The sequence below is a fragment of the Oryzias melastigma genome, linkage group LG8 (assembly GCF_002922805.2).
Source record: "Oryzias melastigma strain HK-1 linkage group LG8, ASM292280v2, whole genome shotgun sequence".
Lineage (NCBI taxonomy): Eukaryota > Metazoa > Chordata > Actinopteri > Beloniformes > Adrianichthyidae > Oryzias > Oryzias melastigma.
In genome coordinates this window covers 15,636,810-15,650,867 of record NC_050519.1, presented here as the reverse complement: position 1 = coordinate 15,650,867, position 14,058 = coordinate 15,636,810, and the positions used below count along the sequence as shown (strand labels likewise).

The 14,058-nt window shown below is 35.3% G+C and overlaps 1 protein-coding gene across 1 annotated transcript in view; it reads left to right on the top strand.

Moving 5' to 3' along the window:
- The window catches only part of LOC112146810 (alpha-1,6-mannosylglycoprotein 6-beta-N-acetylglucosaminyltransferase B), a gene marked incomplete in the record, with an annotated part of 99,953 nt that extends 86,562 nt beyond the window's left edge, over positions 1–13,391 (top strand). Inside the window, 2 exon segments of the mRNA XM_036213328.1 lie at positions 7,517–7,779; positions 8,936–13,391. Of these exon segments, the coding sequence (XP_036069221.1) occupies positions 7,517–7,779; positions 8,936–9,134 (462 nt within the window).
- Positions 13,392–14,058: the final 667 nt, after the last annotated feature.

The following is a 14,058-nucleotide window of genomic DNA, read 5'->3' as shown; positions in this document are numbered from 1 at the left end:
AATATTTTTCAGACTATAAGTCACTCTGGGGTATAAACGCAGATGCCAAAAAAAAAAATAGCATAGCAAAAGAAAAAAAATCACATATAAGTTAATGTTGTCATGCAATTAATTAATTGTGACCTGTAATATTAATCTATTTTTAATTGCAATCATTTTTAACCTAAAAGTGCTATATAAAGCCTAATTTTTAGTAATTGTTATTTAAATTGTGACATTTTGGTGAAGTAAAGCATCAAAACACAACAAAACAAACACATTTTTACTAATATAACAGACGTCCAACCTTCACCTTTACACTAACAAGGGGTATTTTAAAAAAAAAATATTGAACAATAAAGAAAAAAACAAAACTCAAGAACAAAACATCAGGTTCACATTGCTCTAATTGAACACATAAAAACAGTAGGAACACTTTTCTGAGTGATCCAAAAAATATTCACCACAAACTTTTTTATTAAAACCATAATCAATGTTGACAAACTTCATTCCAGTTTCCTGTCCATACATCAGCTCTCCGCGTACTCATTAATGTATGATAATGAACACCTCGTTGGGCTTTATCCCTTACATAATAGATAATATCTGTGGCATTGTGGGCTTGTTTGCATTCATTCTGTAAAGAACAACAGTCACACATTAATGACGTCACAACGAGAATGACATTAAAATAGCCAATAAAATTATTTTTAATAAAAATTAAGAAAAAACACGTGTAGCACAAAGGTTTAGAACCATAAATGTGAATAAAAAAGCAAAGTTTTGAACGTCATTATTAAAGTAAAGGATGTGTGTGTGCAGCAGCACACAGACTGGGAGCTGTTTCCACCCACAGGAGAAGATCCTGAAACCCTGGAGCTCTGCCTCCGGTCCTGAAACTAGGCCGGGAAGCTGTGCAATAACACAACAATATGAATTACAACAAAATCTATATGAGGCTGATAGTTTTCAATGAGAAATCCCTGTGATTTGCTATTAAAGATTTACATATTACATCTAAGTTGGTAAAGGATTTGAAACAGAATTTGAGCAGATTGTGTTAATTTTTTAACCTTCTTGTTGCTAATTATCTACGGTACCTCAGGCTCTTTTAGTCAAAAAGCCCACATTTTATATTACCATATCTTCTCAGAATATATATATAAGTATTATCAGACACACATGTTTCTGAAAAATTGTAGGAAGATTTTGAAATCACGCAGCTACAATTTTGAATTTTTTGCTGTCAAATAACTTGAAGTTTTATTTTTTATGTCTGTGTTTAAGCCTTTATTTTGTTTGCTCTACTCCTGTTGTATTTTTACATTTGGCTCCTGCTACTTACTTTATAAGTCTTTCAAGTCACTCTTTCTAACACATCACTCTAGGTTTCTTTGTCTCTCGTTTCTCTTCTAGCCTCCTGTGCTTTGTTTTTACCTATGACTGTTCATTTTATGTCACCCCAAAGGTGACAAAGAACTTTATGTTCATTTTTAATAACCTTTTTTTAACAACTTTTAATTTACATTGAGCTGTTTTGTTATTTCTGCAACCACAACGTCACACTGGGTCCTATATTTAAACAGTATTACTTATATTTTTTATTCAACAATAAAAAAAGAAAAGAAAAACAAGTAATCTAACTTACTTAAAATACATTTTTTTTATATTATATATATTTTTTAAATTACATTTAAGTTCAAAGTGACTAGAAGGGCCAATCCGACTTCTTCCCTTCTTTCTTCCCCTTTTTTTACCCCTCCAAACAGAGAGTTAAGAAAAATAGTGTTTTAGATTTTGGATATAACTTCCGCTCGATGACGTCACCAATGGTCACCACTTAGCTAGCGTTAGCACAGATCTTCCAACGCTCCAGTATACATAACAACAGCGGTTTTATAACTTTGAAAAGGTCATGCCACAACTAAAATCCATTACATACATTTAAATGTATACCTCTGTTCTTCAGAGGGCACTCACATGAAGAAATTAGTTTCTCCTCTGCGACACAGCACAACGTGGAATCCCTCATGAGGGGACTGTATCTATGATCATAGATTACTTTTGGCGCACTAAAGGAACTACGTTTTATTTTAGTGAACTTTTTTTCTTTCCCAGAAGTAAGACGAAGGGGCTGTTTTTACTTTGTGATGTCATAATGTGAGGACCCGACGGTTTTCGTGGATTGGAAGGGGTGCAGGGTTTGAGAGGAATACTTAGAGGTGTGAATTGAGCAGAACTGCATTTTGGGATTGTTTATAACAAGGAATTAGCCTTACAATACAATTAAAAGCTCGACAAATTGATTTTGCATGATGCAGCCCCAACAGTGTCCATATTTTGTTGGTGTAAACATTGGTGGTTTCATGTTGGCTCTTGCTCTGCTCTGGCATCATCTCCCCAAGCTGTCAACAATGAAACAACCTTACTTCTATCCTGGCAGAGCTGACTGGAATTCTCAATCGCCTCCTGGCTCACTCAAGGTCTGACCCACAGGCAGACACTGCTCCCTTGTCTTTATTATACTTTTATTAACTTCTCCGTTTTGGAACTTTTCCAATTTTAAACTAGACTTCTCATTTTGCACCTGTCCTTTATCATCGACTTCTCTGCTCTCTAATTGAATCTATCATAGTCGTCTATCAATGTTGTTCCACAACTTCCTGTTTAATGCCAGAACTCTAAAGCTTTATTAACTCTGGTCTTTTGTTGATCTAAGATGATATGATAATGACACTGAATAGAAACTTGACTAAACTCAAATGCATTATAACACCATTATAGCACTTTAAATTCACAAAATTAAGGCAAAATTTTATTCACACAATTTGAAAACTCAAAAATCTGTGAAAATTGACCTTAAAATAGAATTCTATCACCCATAAGACTTTGTTTAAAAGCGTTTTATAATAACTTTAAAAAGTAAGAGTTTATATTTTAAAATAACTTTTTTTTTAACTATAAGTTTTACTAGCTTTTTTTTTTTTTTGCTCGTGTGTGTTCAAGTGCATGGAAGGTTTTGTCTGCTTATAAGGACCAAATTGCAACTGAATTCGGGGGGGCTTGGATTGTAAGCTGGATTATTGCCTTTGGGCACAAGGAGCCTGTTTAATAAATGGATCTGGAAGCCGGAGGGACTTGTCAGAGAAATGTTATTACCTGGGTTTTATGAATAGTCCCCGTATGAGAAGGAGGATCTAATCAAGGGTCTCTCCAAACCTGAGGTCTGCATCACTTTTTGTGTCATTTGGGGACATTGCTCCATGGGGGCGTGACTTTTACTGGGTGTTTGACGAACACTTGACCTCTTTTTGATTCCAGTATAGTTAAAATTCATTTATGCACTATTAATAAATTACTTTTAACACTATTTAACCCAAATTGAAGCACATTTTATGTAAAAAGTAGATTTCAGGTGCACAGTTAGAGAAGCTGATAATGAGTTTTTTAAAATATTCTTAAAAATGAATAAAGTAACAATAAAATTAAGCATCTTCTCTTATCAGGCTTCCCACTAAAAACTCCTTAACCCTTCCGCTCTCTTTGGGGTCCAGATGACTCCAACCACATATTGATATGTGAGTTCTTCCCAGAACAAAGGTGGACAGGATTTTATGTCTGTCATGGACATTAGTGAAACTCAAAAATCAAAGATAAAAAAAAGTTCAGCGCACTGTCTTGGGGGGTCCAGATGACCCCACTTTTAATGTAAACAAACTAAGGAGAGCGGAAGGGTTACAATGTAACCAAACAATAAATCAACTTTTTTTTACCTCTATAAATTTTGAAAATGCTGTCCGTTGGTCCTTTCCACATTCTTGACAATTTAAAATAAATGGGTTTAATTCTTCAAATTACAGTCTAAACCTGACTATATGCTGCCCTCTACGGGTTGAAACGAGGTACAACAGTTTAATTTGTGATTGGTCAACCGGTGTTAGTTTCACGTCATTTCTGAAATTTCACTACGTAGTACTCTGCAGCCCCAGTATAAAAGCCTCACCCATTTATGAACTCTTGACAAAGAGAGTTACAGCTCACCCCGCGACACAGTGTTGGAGCTAACACAGAGAGCGTTGGAGCTAACCCTGAACGTCTTAGAGCTAACACAGAGAGCCTTAGAGCTAACACAGAGAGCGTTGGAGCTAACACAGAGAGCGTTGGAGCTAACACAGAGAGCGTTGAAGCTAACACAGAGAGCGTTGGAGCTAACACAGAGAGCGTTGAAGCTAACACAGAGAGCGTTGGAGCTAACACAGAGAGCGTTGAAGCTAACACAGAGAGCCTTAGAGCTAACACCGAGAGCGTTGGAGCTAACACAGAGAGCGTTGGAGCTAACCCTGAACCTCTTAGTGCTAACAAAGAGACCGTTGGGGCTAACACCGAGAGACACAGAGAGCGTTACAGTTAAGAAATGTTATAATGTATGTTTTTATTCCTTATCAAGACAAAAATAAATAGATTCTTTAGTTACCTCAAGCTACCCTTACTGTCACTCTCATTTACATTTCCAGACCACACCTCCACTGCTCAGCCAACCTCTCCTAGCCCAGCCCCCTTTTTTGCATTTTTCATACCTTGACTGAGAGTGTAGTCAGCCTCCAACTCCCCTGTTGTGTTACCCTTTCTTGGAAATACCCTCCGAGGTTAAAATGACACTAACTTATTCTGGGTTATTTTCTCTGGAAACAAAAAACCTCAAGGGAAAACATTAATTGGGTTAAATGAAACCCCAAAAAAATGAGTATATCTTCAAAAGTAACCCAAAAAACACCCAATAATTGATAAGAATACCCCAAGTGTTTTAAGAATGTCTTTTTCAACCCCAGTTTCTAGTGACCATTGAATGTATTCTAGGGGAAAAATGGGTTCCAACAGCTTTTGTTGTTGGAATCAGGCATCCGTGTAGAAATGTTACTGAAAATCAGTATCAATAAAGCTCGTCTTTGCAACTGTAACTCCATTTTCTCAGTGAGCAAGAAAGAAGCATAAAAGCAACCGATATGACGGAGAAAGGGAAATGTTTAAAGGTGGACAGTTATTCTGTACCTTTTCTTTTTATAGTGGAGCTGAAATGGACTGAGGTGAAGTGGAAAAACAGTTCTGAGATCTGACAAATCAAAGTGATCCATTTTTTATGACGGTCATGAATACTGCGCACCAGAGCCAAGAGAGCAGAGACCTCCCTGCAATCAATTTACAGTGCAAATCCACTAACTTTCAGGCTGGAGGGAGGACATAAGAGCAGATTGCAATAATTTATTCCAGCATTAATAGAACATTTGTATATGAATATATTACCGATTCTATTTGGTAAGGTTGCCAGAGCAAAAGATAAAAGTATAGTGGAGGGGTTTCACCGAAAAGACGCCATGTCACACGCTTCAGTGGTGAGAATCAAAGCTAACGGGTTAACACTAACGACAAATCAACTTCTACAACTTGAGGTGGAGGGACAATAATGATTAGGGCTGGTCTTTTAACGTATATTTGCACAATTTAATCATAGATTTCTTATACAGATGTTATGTATACCGAAGCATAAAACAGTGAAGCAACTGAAGAAAAACTCATTTTGTGTCACGCAACTATAAGCCAAAATTCACCAATGTCACATGACCAGGAAAACAACAATACAGTTGCAGGGAATTGTAGCCATAAAGTACAGTGGCCCTAAAGGGCAAATAACATCAATGAATCACTCAATGTGAAAACATATTAAAGATCACAACAACAATTAAAAAAACTAAACAAATAATAAAGAAACAGCAATACATTTAAAAAAAAATAAGAATATGATTCCAGAAAACACAATTACAAAAAAATGAAGCAAAATAAAAATCAAACATTTTGGAAAACAAAAGTAATTTCCAGAACGCAAAATTAAAAGTGAAAAAATTAAACACAGTAAGGAAAAGGTAGGGACTATGGGACATCTCTGATTGGATGAAGACGTTTGATTTTTCATTTTTTCAAATGCCTCTTTAATGGTTGTTTACAAATAAAAAAAATAATAATTAGAATAGAGTGTATCCAGGTTTTCTTCATGACAAATAACTTTCAGTTGAAAAGATGGACAAACGTCATGATCCAATCAGCGATGTCATATTGTACAGACCTTTTCTGGTTTCCTTAAAAAACGCAAAAAAAAAAAACATAAAAAACATTTCGATAAACTAAAGTAATGCAAATGAAACATTGAAAATGAAACGAAATGCATTTTTTTTCACTTTTGTAGTTGTCGATGTGAACCTTGGAATGTTTTTTCTCTGAGGTCGTGTCACTACATTGTGCACTATATAAGGCGTTCGCCATCTACAATTCCAAAATTGAGTGAAATGTCCCAGAGTTCTTAGCGAAGAACCATTGTGCATCGATGTTCCGCATGGTCTCTAGATTTGGGAATTTAGACCACAATGCATTGAAGAATTTTTCCAAAACAAAATCCATTTCAATAAATGTTTTAAACAAACCATTAAGGTTTTCATCATCAGAAAAACACAGTGGATTCATGAATAATCGTCGTAACATGCTTGTATTTATAAGGCTTTCACTTTGTGATACTGATGATGTCATATGGCCTTAACAAAAAAGAAAAGGTAGTGAGCATGGTGTCCAAATTTATTTTAAAATCCAGGACTCTAGATAGTTCTGTGCTATATAGTTTTTTCGTAGTAATGAGTAGGGTGAAAATTCAGACTAGTTGGTGTGAATTGGACTTCAGAGCCACCGTACAAAGCTTACCCACAACTAATTGAAAAAAAAAAACTAATTAGAGTAGTGGTCATCTACCACTTAAATCAATTGACACCGAGCCATGGAGGAATTAAATTATAATTAGACCATTTTTAAAAAGAATCTCAACAATCTTTTATTTTGAAAAATAACCAGATTCTCTCAGCTTCACTTTTGATTGCTGTAGATTTTACTCAAGAGGGTAAAATGACTACATCTGAACAGCCTTTTATTTTGAAAAATCTTTTGGTTTTGAAGACAATAGGATTCTCTCAGTTACATTTCAGGCGCTAAAAGTGGTCCGACCACCACCTCCATTGTTGCACTTTAAAGAAAAGGTGAGCTGTGAGTCATTTGTAGAAGTTTGGGCGTAATAAACGTAGGTAGAAAAGCTTAAAACCTAATATAAACTCCTTTTTTTCTTCTACCTTAAAAGAAATAAGAAAAAGCTGGTTATAAAAAAGATAGTACAAATGTCAAATTTAAAATATGAAATAATTCAACATTTTAATAATCTTTTTGAAAACCCTTAGCAGTTCATGTTTGTTGTTTAAAAAATATATTTTAATAGTTTTGTCAACTAGTTTTTTACCATTTACAAGTCAGGTTAGCAGGTTCTGTTTCAGATGTTTCAACCACCTGAATAGTTTAGTTGAATTTCAGTTTTTGTTTAACGACACACACACACACACACACACACACACACCCACACCCACACACACACAAAAAGCTGTTTATATTTTTGAAGCTGAAACATCAAATCTGTGTCTGATCTTATCCGTTTCTACTTCTATACCTGCAGGATTTTTGTTCCCCCGAGGTCCCGTTTCCTCCGGTAAACTCCTCTGAGGCTTTGCTTGAAAGACTTTTCATCCGCCAGCCGGACTCCAGAGTCCTCAGCTGGGCCTCCAGCAGCATGTCCTTCCCAGCGTGGCCTCCTCTCGCTGCTCTGCGCCTCCTGACGTCCCTGCAAGGCCAGTCATGCGTGGAGGCGTGTCAGAGCAAAGGCCTGATCTGTGAACCTGCCTTTTACCGCTTCATCAACATTAAGGAGGCCTTCAGCGCGTAAGGGCCTTCATTTTTATAAAAAAATGTTCTTACATAAATGAACTGTTGCACAATCGAAGAAAAGACAATTTAAGGTAAAAACATTTATATTAAATCTAAAAAATGAACAAACAAAAACTGTCAAATGCTTTTTAAATGTTAACATTTTTCTTTCCACAATTCTGATTACACTTTCTTCATCATGTCACACTGAAGTAGCCCTATTTGGTGAAATCAGCTGCAGCTAATGCTGAAATTTGGCTTTGCTGTGATCATTTTGGAGTGTTTTATAAAGCGGAGGGAGACAGGGACTCTCTTCCCTCACTAAGTAATTATGGTTTGTTCATCAAAAGTCAACTTTAAAAGCTGTGATTGAACAGATTAAGAGGCTTCATGCATCATCTGTCTTCCACTGGAAGGATCTGACTACTTTTTGACATCAACAGTCTTATTTGAACAGAAATGCATGAAATATTTTATCACTTTACGCAAAATCATCCCCCTACTGTGCAACCACTTCAGCTTGACATCAAATATTTGGGAATTTTAAAAGGAAGAAACTTCAAACCAGCTTTTCAAAGTAAAAACAGATGATCTTGTGGTTTAGTTATATTTCATCATAATGTATTTTCTACATCACAACATAATCTTTTTTTAAACTGCATTTTGCTGCTCCTGTTTCACAGCAATGTGGATAAATAAATACTCATAAAGGCAATTTTAAGCTTAATTTTCTTTATACATTTCCTCCATCATGAGAAAAATGCCACAAAATCATATTAAAAACACCAAAAAGACGATTGTTTTCAAAGTAGTTCTTTAAGAATACTCACATTCACATGTATTTTATCGTGTTCTTACAAGATTAATCTCTAGTTTTTGGTTTCAGTCTCTAATTCGCCACAATTTAGTTTCAAGTTGGCAAACCACTTACAAAATTATCAATTTTTTGTACATTCTGGCTGAAATCCATTGAGAAAAAGCTTTATAGGAATCTCATCTGAATTGAATTATGTTAACAGCATATTTAACAGATAATTTCTTTTTTTTATTGGTTTTACACCTCATTTGCCCTTTATTTATTATTTTTACTGCAAATGAAGTTGAAAACTGAACAAGGACTTGACTTTTAAAGTTAATTGCATTGTTCCCATCCTCTGTTTTCATATTTTAGGCTGGGTTTCCAGTGTGAAGGAGTGGAGTCGGAGATGAACCACCTCTTCCCTGCCTTCTCCACAGAACACGGGGAATGTTGCCTCCAAGTGGATCCCCTTCTGTTCAGCTGCGCTGGTTCTAGTGCCAAGCACCAGCGCCTTTGTCCCTGCAGGGACCATCGGGAGGGACAGGTGGCGCTATGCAAGGAGTGTTTATGACCAGAGGAGAGCCTGCTGGAGAATGACAGTTTTGCATTAGTTGTAAAAAAGAAAAAATGACCATCTTTTATGAAGGATTCGCAGTATGAAAGTGTAATGCATAAACAATGATTGGATTCACTTACCTCAGAAGTAGAAGTGGCTGCAAATGAAGGGTAAGTATTACATAATCTCAGGGAACTGCATGATTGTGCTCTGAATCTGATAGGTTTGAATTTTCTGTTTGCAATTTCCCATGACTGCAAAAGGAAAAAATATCAGAACTGTTTTGGGTTTTTTTTAGATTCAGTGTTGTGTGAATAAAAACTGTGCCATCGTGGAGTTTGAATATTTGTATTTGATGCACCCAAAGCCATTTACACAAAGTGAAGATGTGCTATTTTACATTTTCTGTGATTAATATATTTATATTTCAATGTTCTTTAATAAAATGAGAAGAAACAATGCTATTTCCTATGCAAGTGAATTTAAATGTTTTGCACGCTATTCATTTTAGCATTAAAACAAAGAAAACACAAATTACACCAACAGAATTTAACGAGTTGATTTTGGCAGCTTGTAAAGTACTAGAAAGCCAACTGGCTCTCATTATTAAAGCAAAATTAAATGCCATGTTTTCCACACTATAGAGCTCTACGTGTTATAAGGCACACTGTCAGTAAATGGTCTATTTTTGAACCTATGTCATATACAAGGCGCTCTGAACTATAAGGATATTCACAGTAACTCTACATTTTGTTTGTAACACACTACATGTTGCAACACTTTAAAAAAAAACTAGACTGATATTGCTAAAACAAATGTTACTGTGATTATGCTATCTCCAACTTTGTTTATTACACGTAAAATAAGAGTCTGACACTGCTACATGTTAACTGCGTTAGAAGTATTGGTCTTTTTTTTTTTTTAATTCACACAATATCTGTAATTTTCAACCTTGTTTGCAACTCAAAAAAAAATACAGAAATATACGTCTATAACAAACATTACTGTGACTATGCTAACTCCCACCCTTGTTGCTAACACGTGTAAACAGTCTGATACAGCTACAGCAAACTTTACTGTGACAACTCTGACTCTCAACCTTGGTAGTAAAAAAAAAAAACACGGTCTTACACCGCTACATGCTAGCCGTGTTAGCGTATACGTTGTATGGAAGTCGTAAAGAAACAGTCCCACACCACTACGTTTGCTGCGTTAGCCTATTCACAATGCTTGTAACTACTTGCCTTGTTTGCAAATTATGCTTTTTTTCTTTTAAATTGAATTAAGTTTTTTTTGTTTTTTTTAATATACTTTTATGTTATGTTAGACTTTTATAGCTTGCTATTTACAAATTGATAAGTACATTTTTATATTTACCCACATGGAGCATCAGACCAGTTGAAACCATTAATGGAAGCTTTAGGGACCTAATCTGTCGTTTTCCACTGGAAAAAGCTATGAATTATCTTGTTGAAACATGGACACTGACCACTCAAGCAGTACGTTTGGTGAAGACGACCACTTAAGGCATTGTGGATCATGGAGGGTTCTTCTGTCCTGTCAGACATTTTACAGGTGTTTGGCTCTCATGGCGGAGATCCAGAGCACTCACTACGAGTCTGATCCAACTTTTTATTAAATTGACTAAATTTTATTTGAAACTTTTTGGTCACTTTCTTCGACATCAACAAGGTTAGCGATTGTAACCTCACATAACTAAACCCCCCAGAAATACACGCTATAAAAAGCGTTACTGTGACTACGCTAACTCCCAACATTCGTTAAAAACACATGTAAGAATACACGTAAGAAAACCAGACTAAAAAATGTGACGTTACTGTGACTATGCTAACTCCCAATGTTGTTGCAATAAAAAAAAAAAGTCTGACAGTACTAAATTTTAACTGGGTCAGAAGTGTTGGGCATGTTAACATATTCATAATACCTGTAACTTTAACCTTGTTTGCAACTCAAAACCCCCCAGAACTGTACTGCTATAACAAACGCTTCTGTGACGGCGCTAACTCCCAACCTAGGTTGTAAAAACACAACAAATAAACAGTCTGATACTGCAACACGCTAGCTGTGTTAGCTAATTTACAATAACCCCAACCTTTAATGTAAGTCGTACAAAAAAAATCCAACACCACCACAATTTGGTTGCATTAGCCAACATGTTGCTAATACAGTAGCAACATATTAGCTACTGCATGAACATATTGAGAACACCTCTAACTCCCAACCTTGTTTACAACAGAAAAAAAACAGACTGATATCGCTAAAACAAATGTTACTGTGACTACACTAACTTCCAACCATGTTGAAATCACATAAATAACAGTCTTACACTGTTACACTATGTCACTATATTTACAATTACACCCAACCTCGTTTGCAGTTCATTAAAAAAAAACAGACTGTATGTATATACCATATGTAATGTGTTCCAGATTATAAGGACTCCTTTGAAAAAAGTCACTGCTTTTAGGTGAACCTTATAGTGGGGAAAATATGTTAAATAAAATAACAAAAAAAAATGTTGTTTTTTTTGTCCAAGACTGCGTATACAAACTGTCAGTATTGTAATATGTTGCACTGTGCATTACAAATTTAATATCGAATGAACAGAACAGATTGTTTTTGGGATCAAGTGTCAGCTTTAAAAGCCCGAGCAGTTGTGACAAAGACGGAGGAGAACTTTAATCCTCTCCCTCTGAAGTGTCAGAACCACTGTGGCAAACATGTGGTAACAGGTGATGAAATAACTGATTTCCATACTTGCCAAAATGAAATTTGAGACTACTATATTACTCCTGGGTGAAGTTTCATGTTATTGCAAAGTGACCTTTGATTCAGGTGTGATTTACCAGCATTGTGTTTCAGCGTGATAAAACTCATTTTATCATGAGTCACTGCAACACTGCAGCTCATATCTGAGTACAGGTTCCTTTAATCCTACTTTCCCACTGCTGCTGTTGGAAATAATAACATGAAGCTCCACTGCAGCGAGGAAGAAAACCATAATCAAGTAAATGTCATTATTGCTCATTTTACAAATTATAAAATTGATAGTTTATTGTACCAAGAAATGAAATTATGTTCTAATTTAGATTATGTTCTATTTCACAAACCATTGGCTAATTTTCAAACGAATCCTTTTATAATCCTTTGATGCATGTGATTATTTACATTTCCATTATTCTACTCATTAATCACACTTTTGGATGCCTAAAAACCATTGGCTGCTTAAGCCTCTGCAGTCTCTGAATTCATCGACTGCACCGACCACCCATTTATATAGTTTGCATTCAAAATTTAATATGAAGGTTTCAAAAAAGTTTTTCGCTTTTGGTTTGAAACAAACATAACAAGAGTTATGACACATAATTGTGATACCCAGGGGTGGAGCTAAAGGGGGACAGCTGCCCCCCAATCTTTGAGCCAGTTTTAGTATCATTGTTGATAAAGATTAAGAAATCATCATTACAAGCTTCTTTAAGCCGTGCAAAAATGTCAAATCAATATTTTTGGACTAAACCTTGAGCCCTTCAACTTGTTTCGGCCCTGTATTGCGTATGCTGGTCTATCCTGGCTCCATTTGCCACCCTTCCAGAGTCATCTGCCCTCCCCTTAGAAAATGTTCTAGCTCCACTGCAGATAAGACTCCTTGGAACTTTGAGTGGAACTTTTCCAACTTTTTAAAAACATTTTTTGCTATGTTTTGACTGCTTTCTTTTTAGATTTATAAATTTTTATTTTGAAACACTCTTATGATTTTATTAGTTAAAAAATGACATAATTTACTACTCCGAATTAAACTTTTTTGGATAGTTTCAGGTTCATTATGGATGTGACAGCCCTGGGTTGTGTGAGTGTGTTCCTGGTGCATGCCCTATTTCTCCTCCTCCTGCACAGGTGCAGGTGCTCGGTAATGAGAAGATGGAAATAAAAGATCCGCCTTAGGCTCTTCGTGGTGAGATCGGCCTCTGGTCTTCTCCTTGACATAGACTTTGCTGCAGCGCTGCTCTGAGTCACCAGGCTTCCTTAAATGCCCTTTTCTATTGCTTTACACTCCATTCGCAAACATACACTATCACACCCAGACACCTTCACACTTCATGTTATTATGCTGTTTATTCTTTATGCCCATTAAATACTTTGTGTCTGTTGAAGTTTGCTTTCGTCTTCTTTGTTATAGGTGACTATAACAAATTGGGGGCTCGTCCAGGATTTTTGTTTAATTTATTGAAAAATATATGTAAAAAAAAAAAAGCCTGAAGTTGAACAAAAAAGATTTATATTTAGATTGATTTTTAACTAATAGACTTAACTTGATAAAGCATATGTAAAGTTGAAAAAAAGCTTAAAAAGGCCCTGGACTACTAAGAGTTTAAATAGATTTAATACCACACCTTCACACTACATGTTACTTTGTTGTTTATTCTTTATGCTTATTGAATAATTTGTGTGTGCTAAAGTTTGTTTTCGTCACTGTTCTCCTTTGTTATGGGTGACCATAACAAATTGGGGGCTCGTCCGGGATTATTGTGTAATTTATTGAAAAATATATGTTAAAAAAAACTAAAAAGATTAATATTTAACTTGAATATTAACTAATAAATCTAACTTAATAAAGTATATTTAAAGTTTAAAAAAAAATGCCCCAGACTAGGAGTCAATATGGATTTAATACATTTAAAATTTAATTTAAATTCCTTATTCCATATATATTTATTGGTTTATTTTCTTCTTGCAGTAGAATAAAGCAAGAAAAAACTTAATCTAAAACTTTATAAGTACCTGACATCCTTCTTGGACGATTTTTCTAAAACAGTAAAAAAAGGGATGTGAAGTGGATAGTCTCTGTACTGCATACATTTTTTAAAGTACATGCTGTAAAAAACAGCAAGCTAAAAGTCCATAAACCTCCAAAAACACA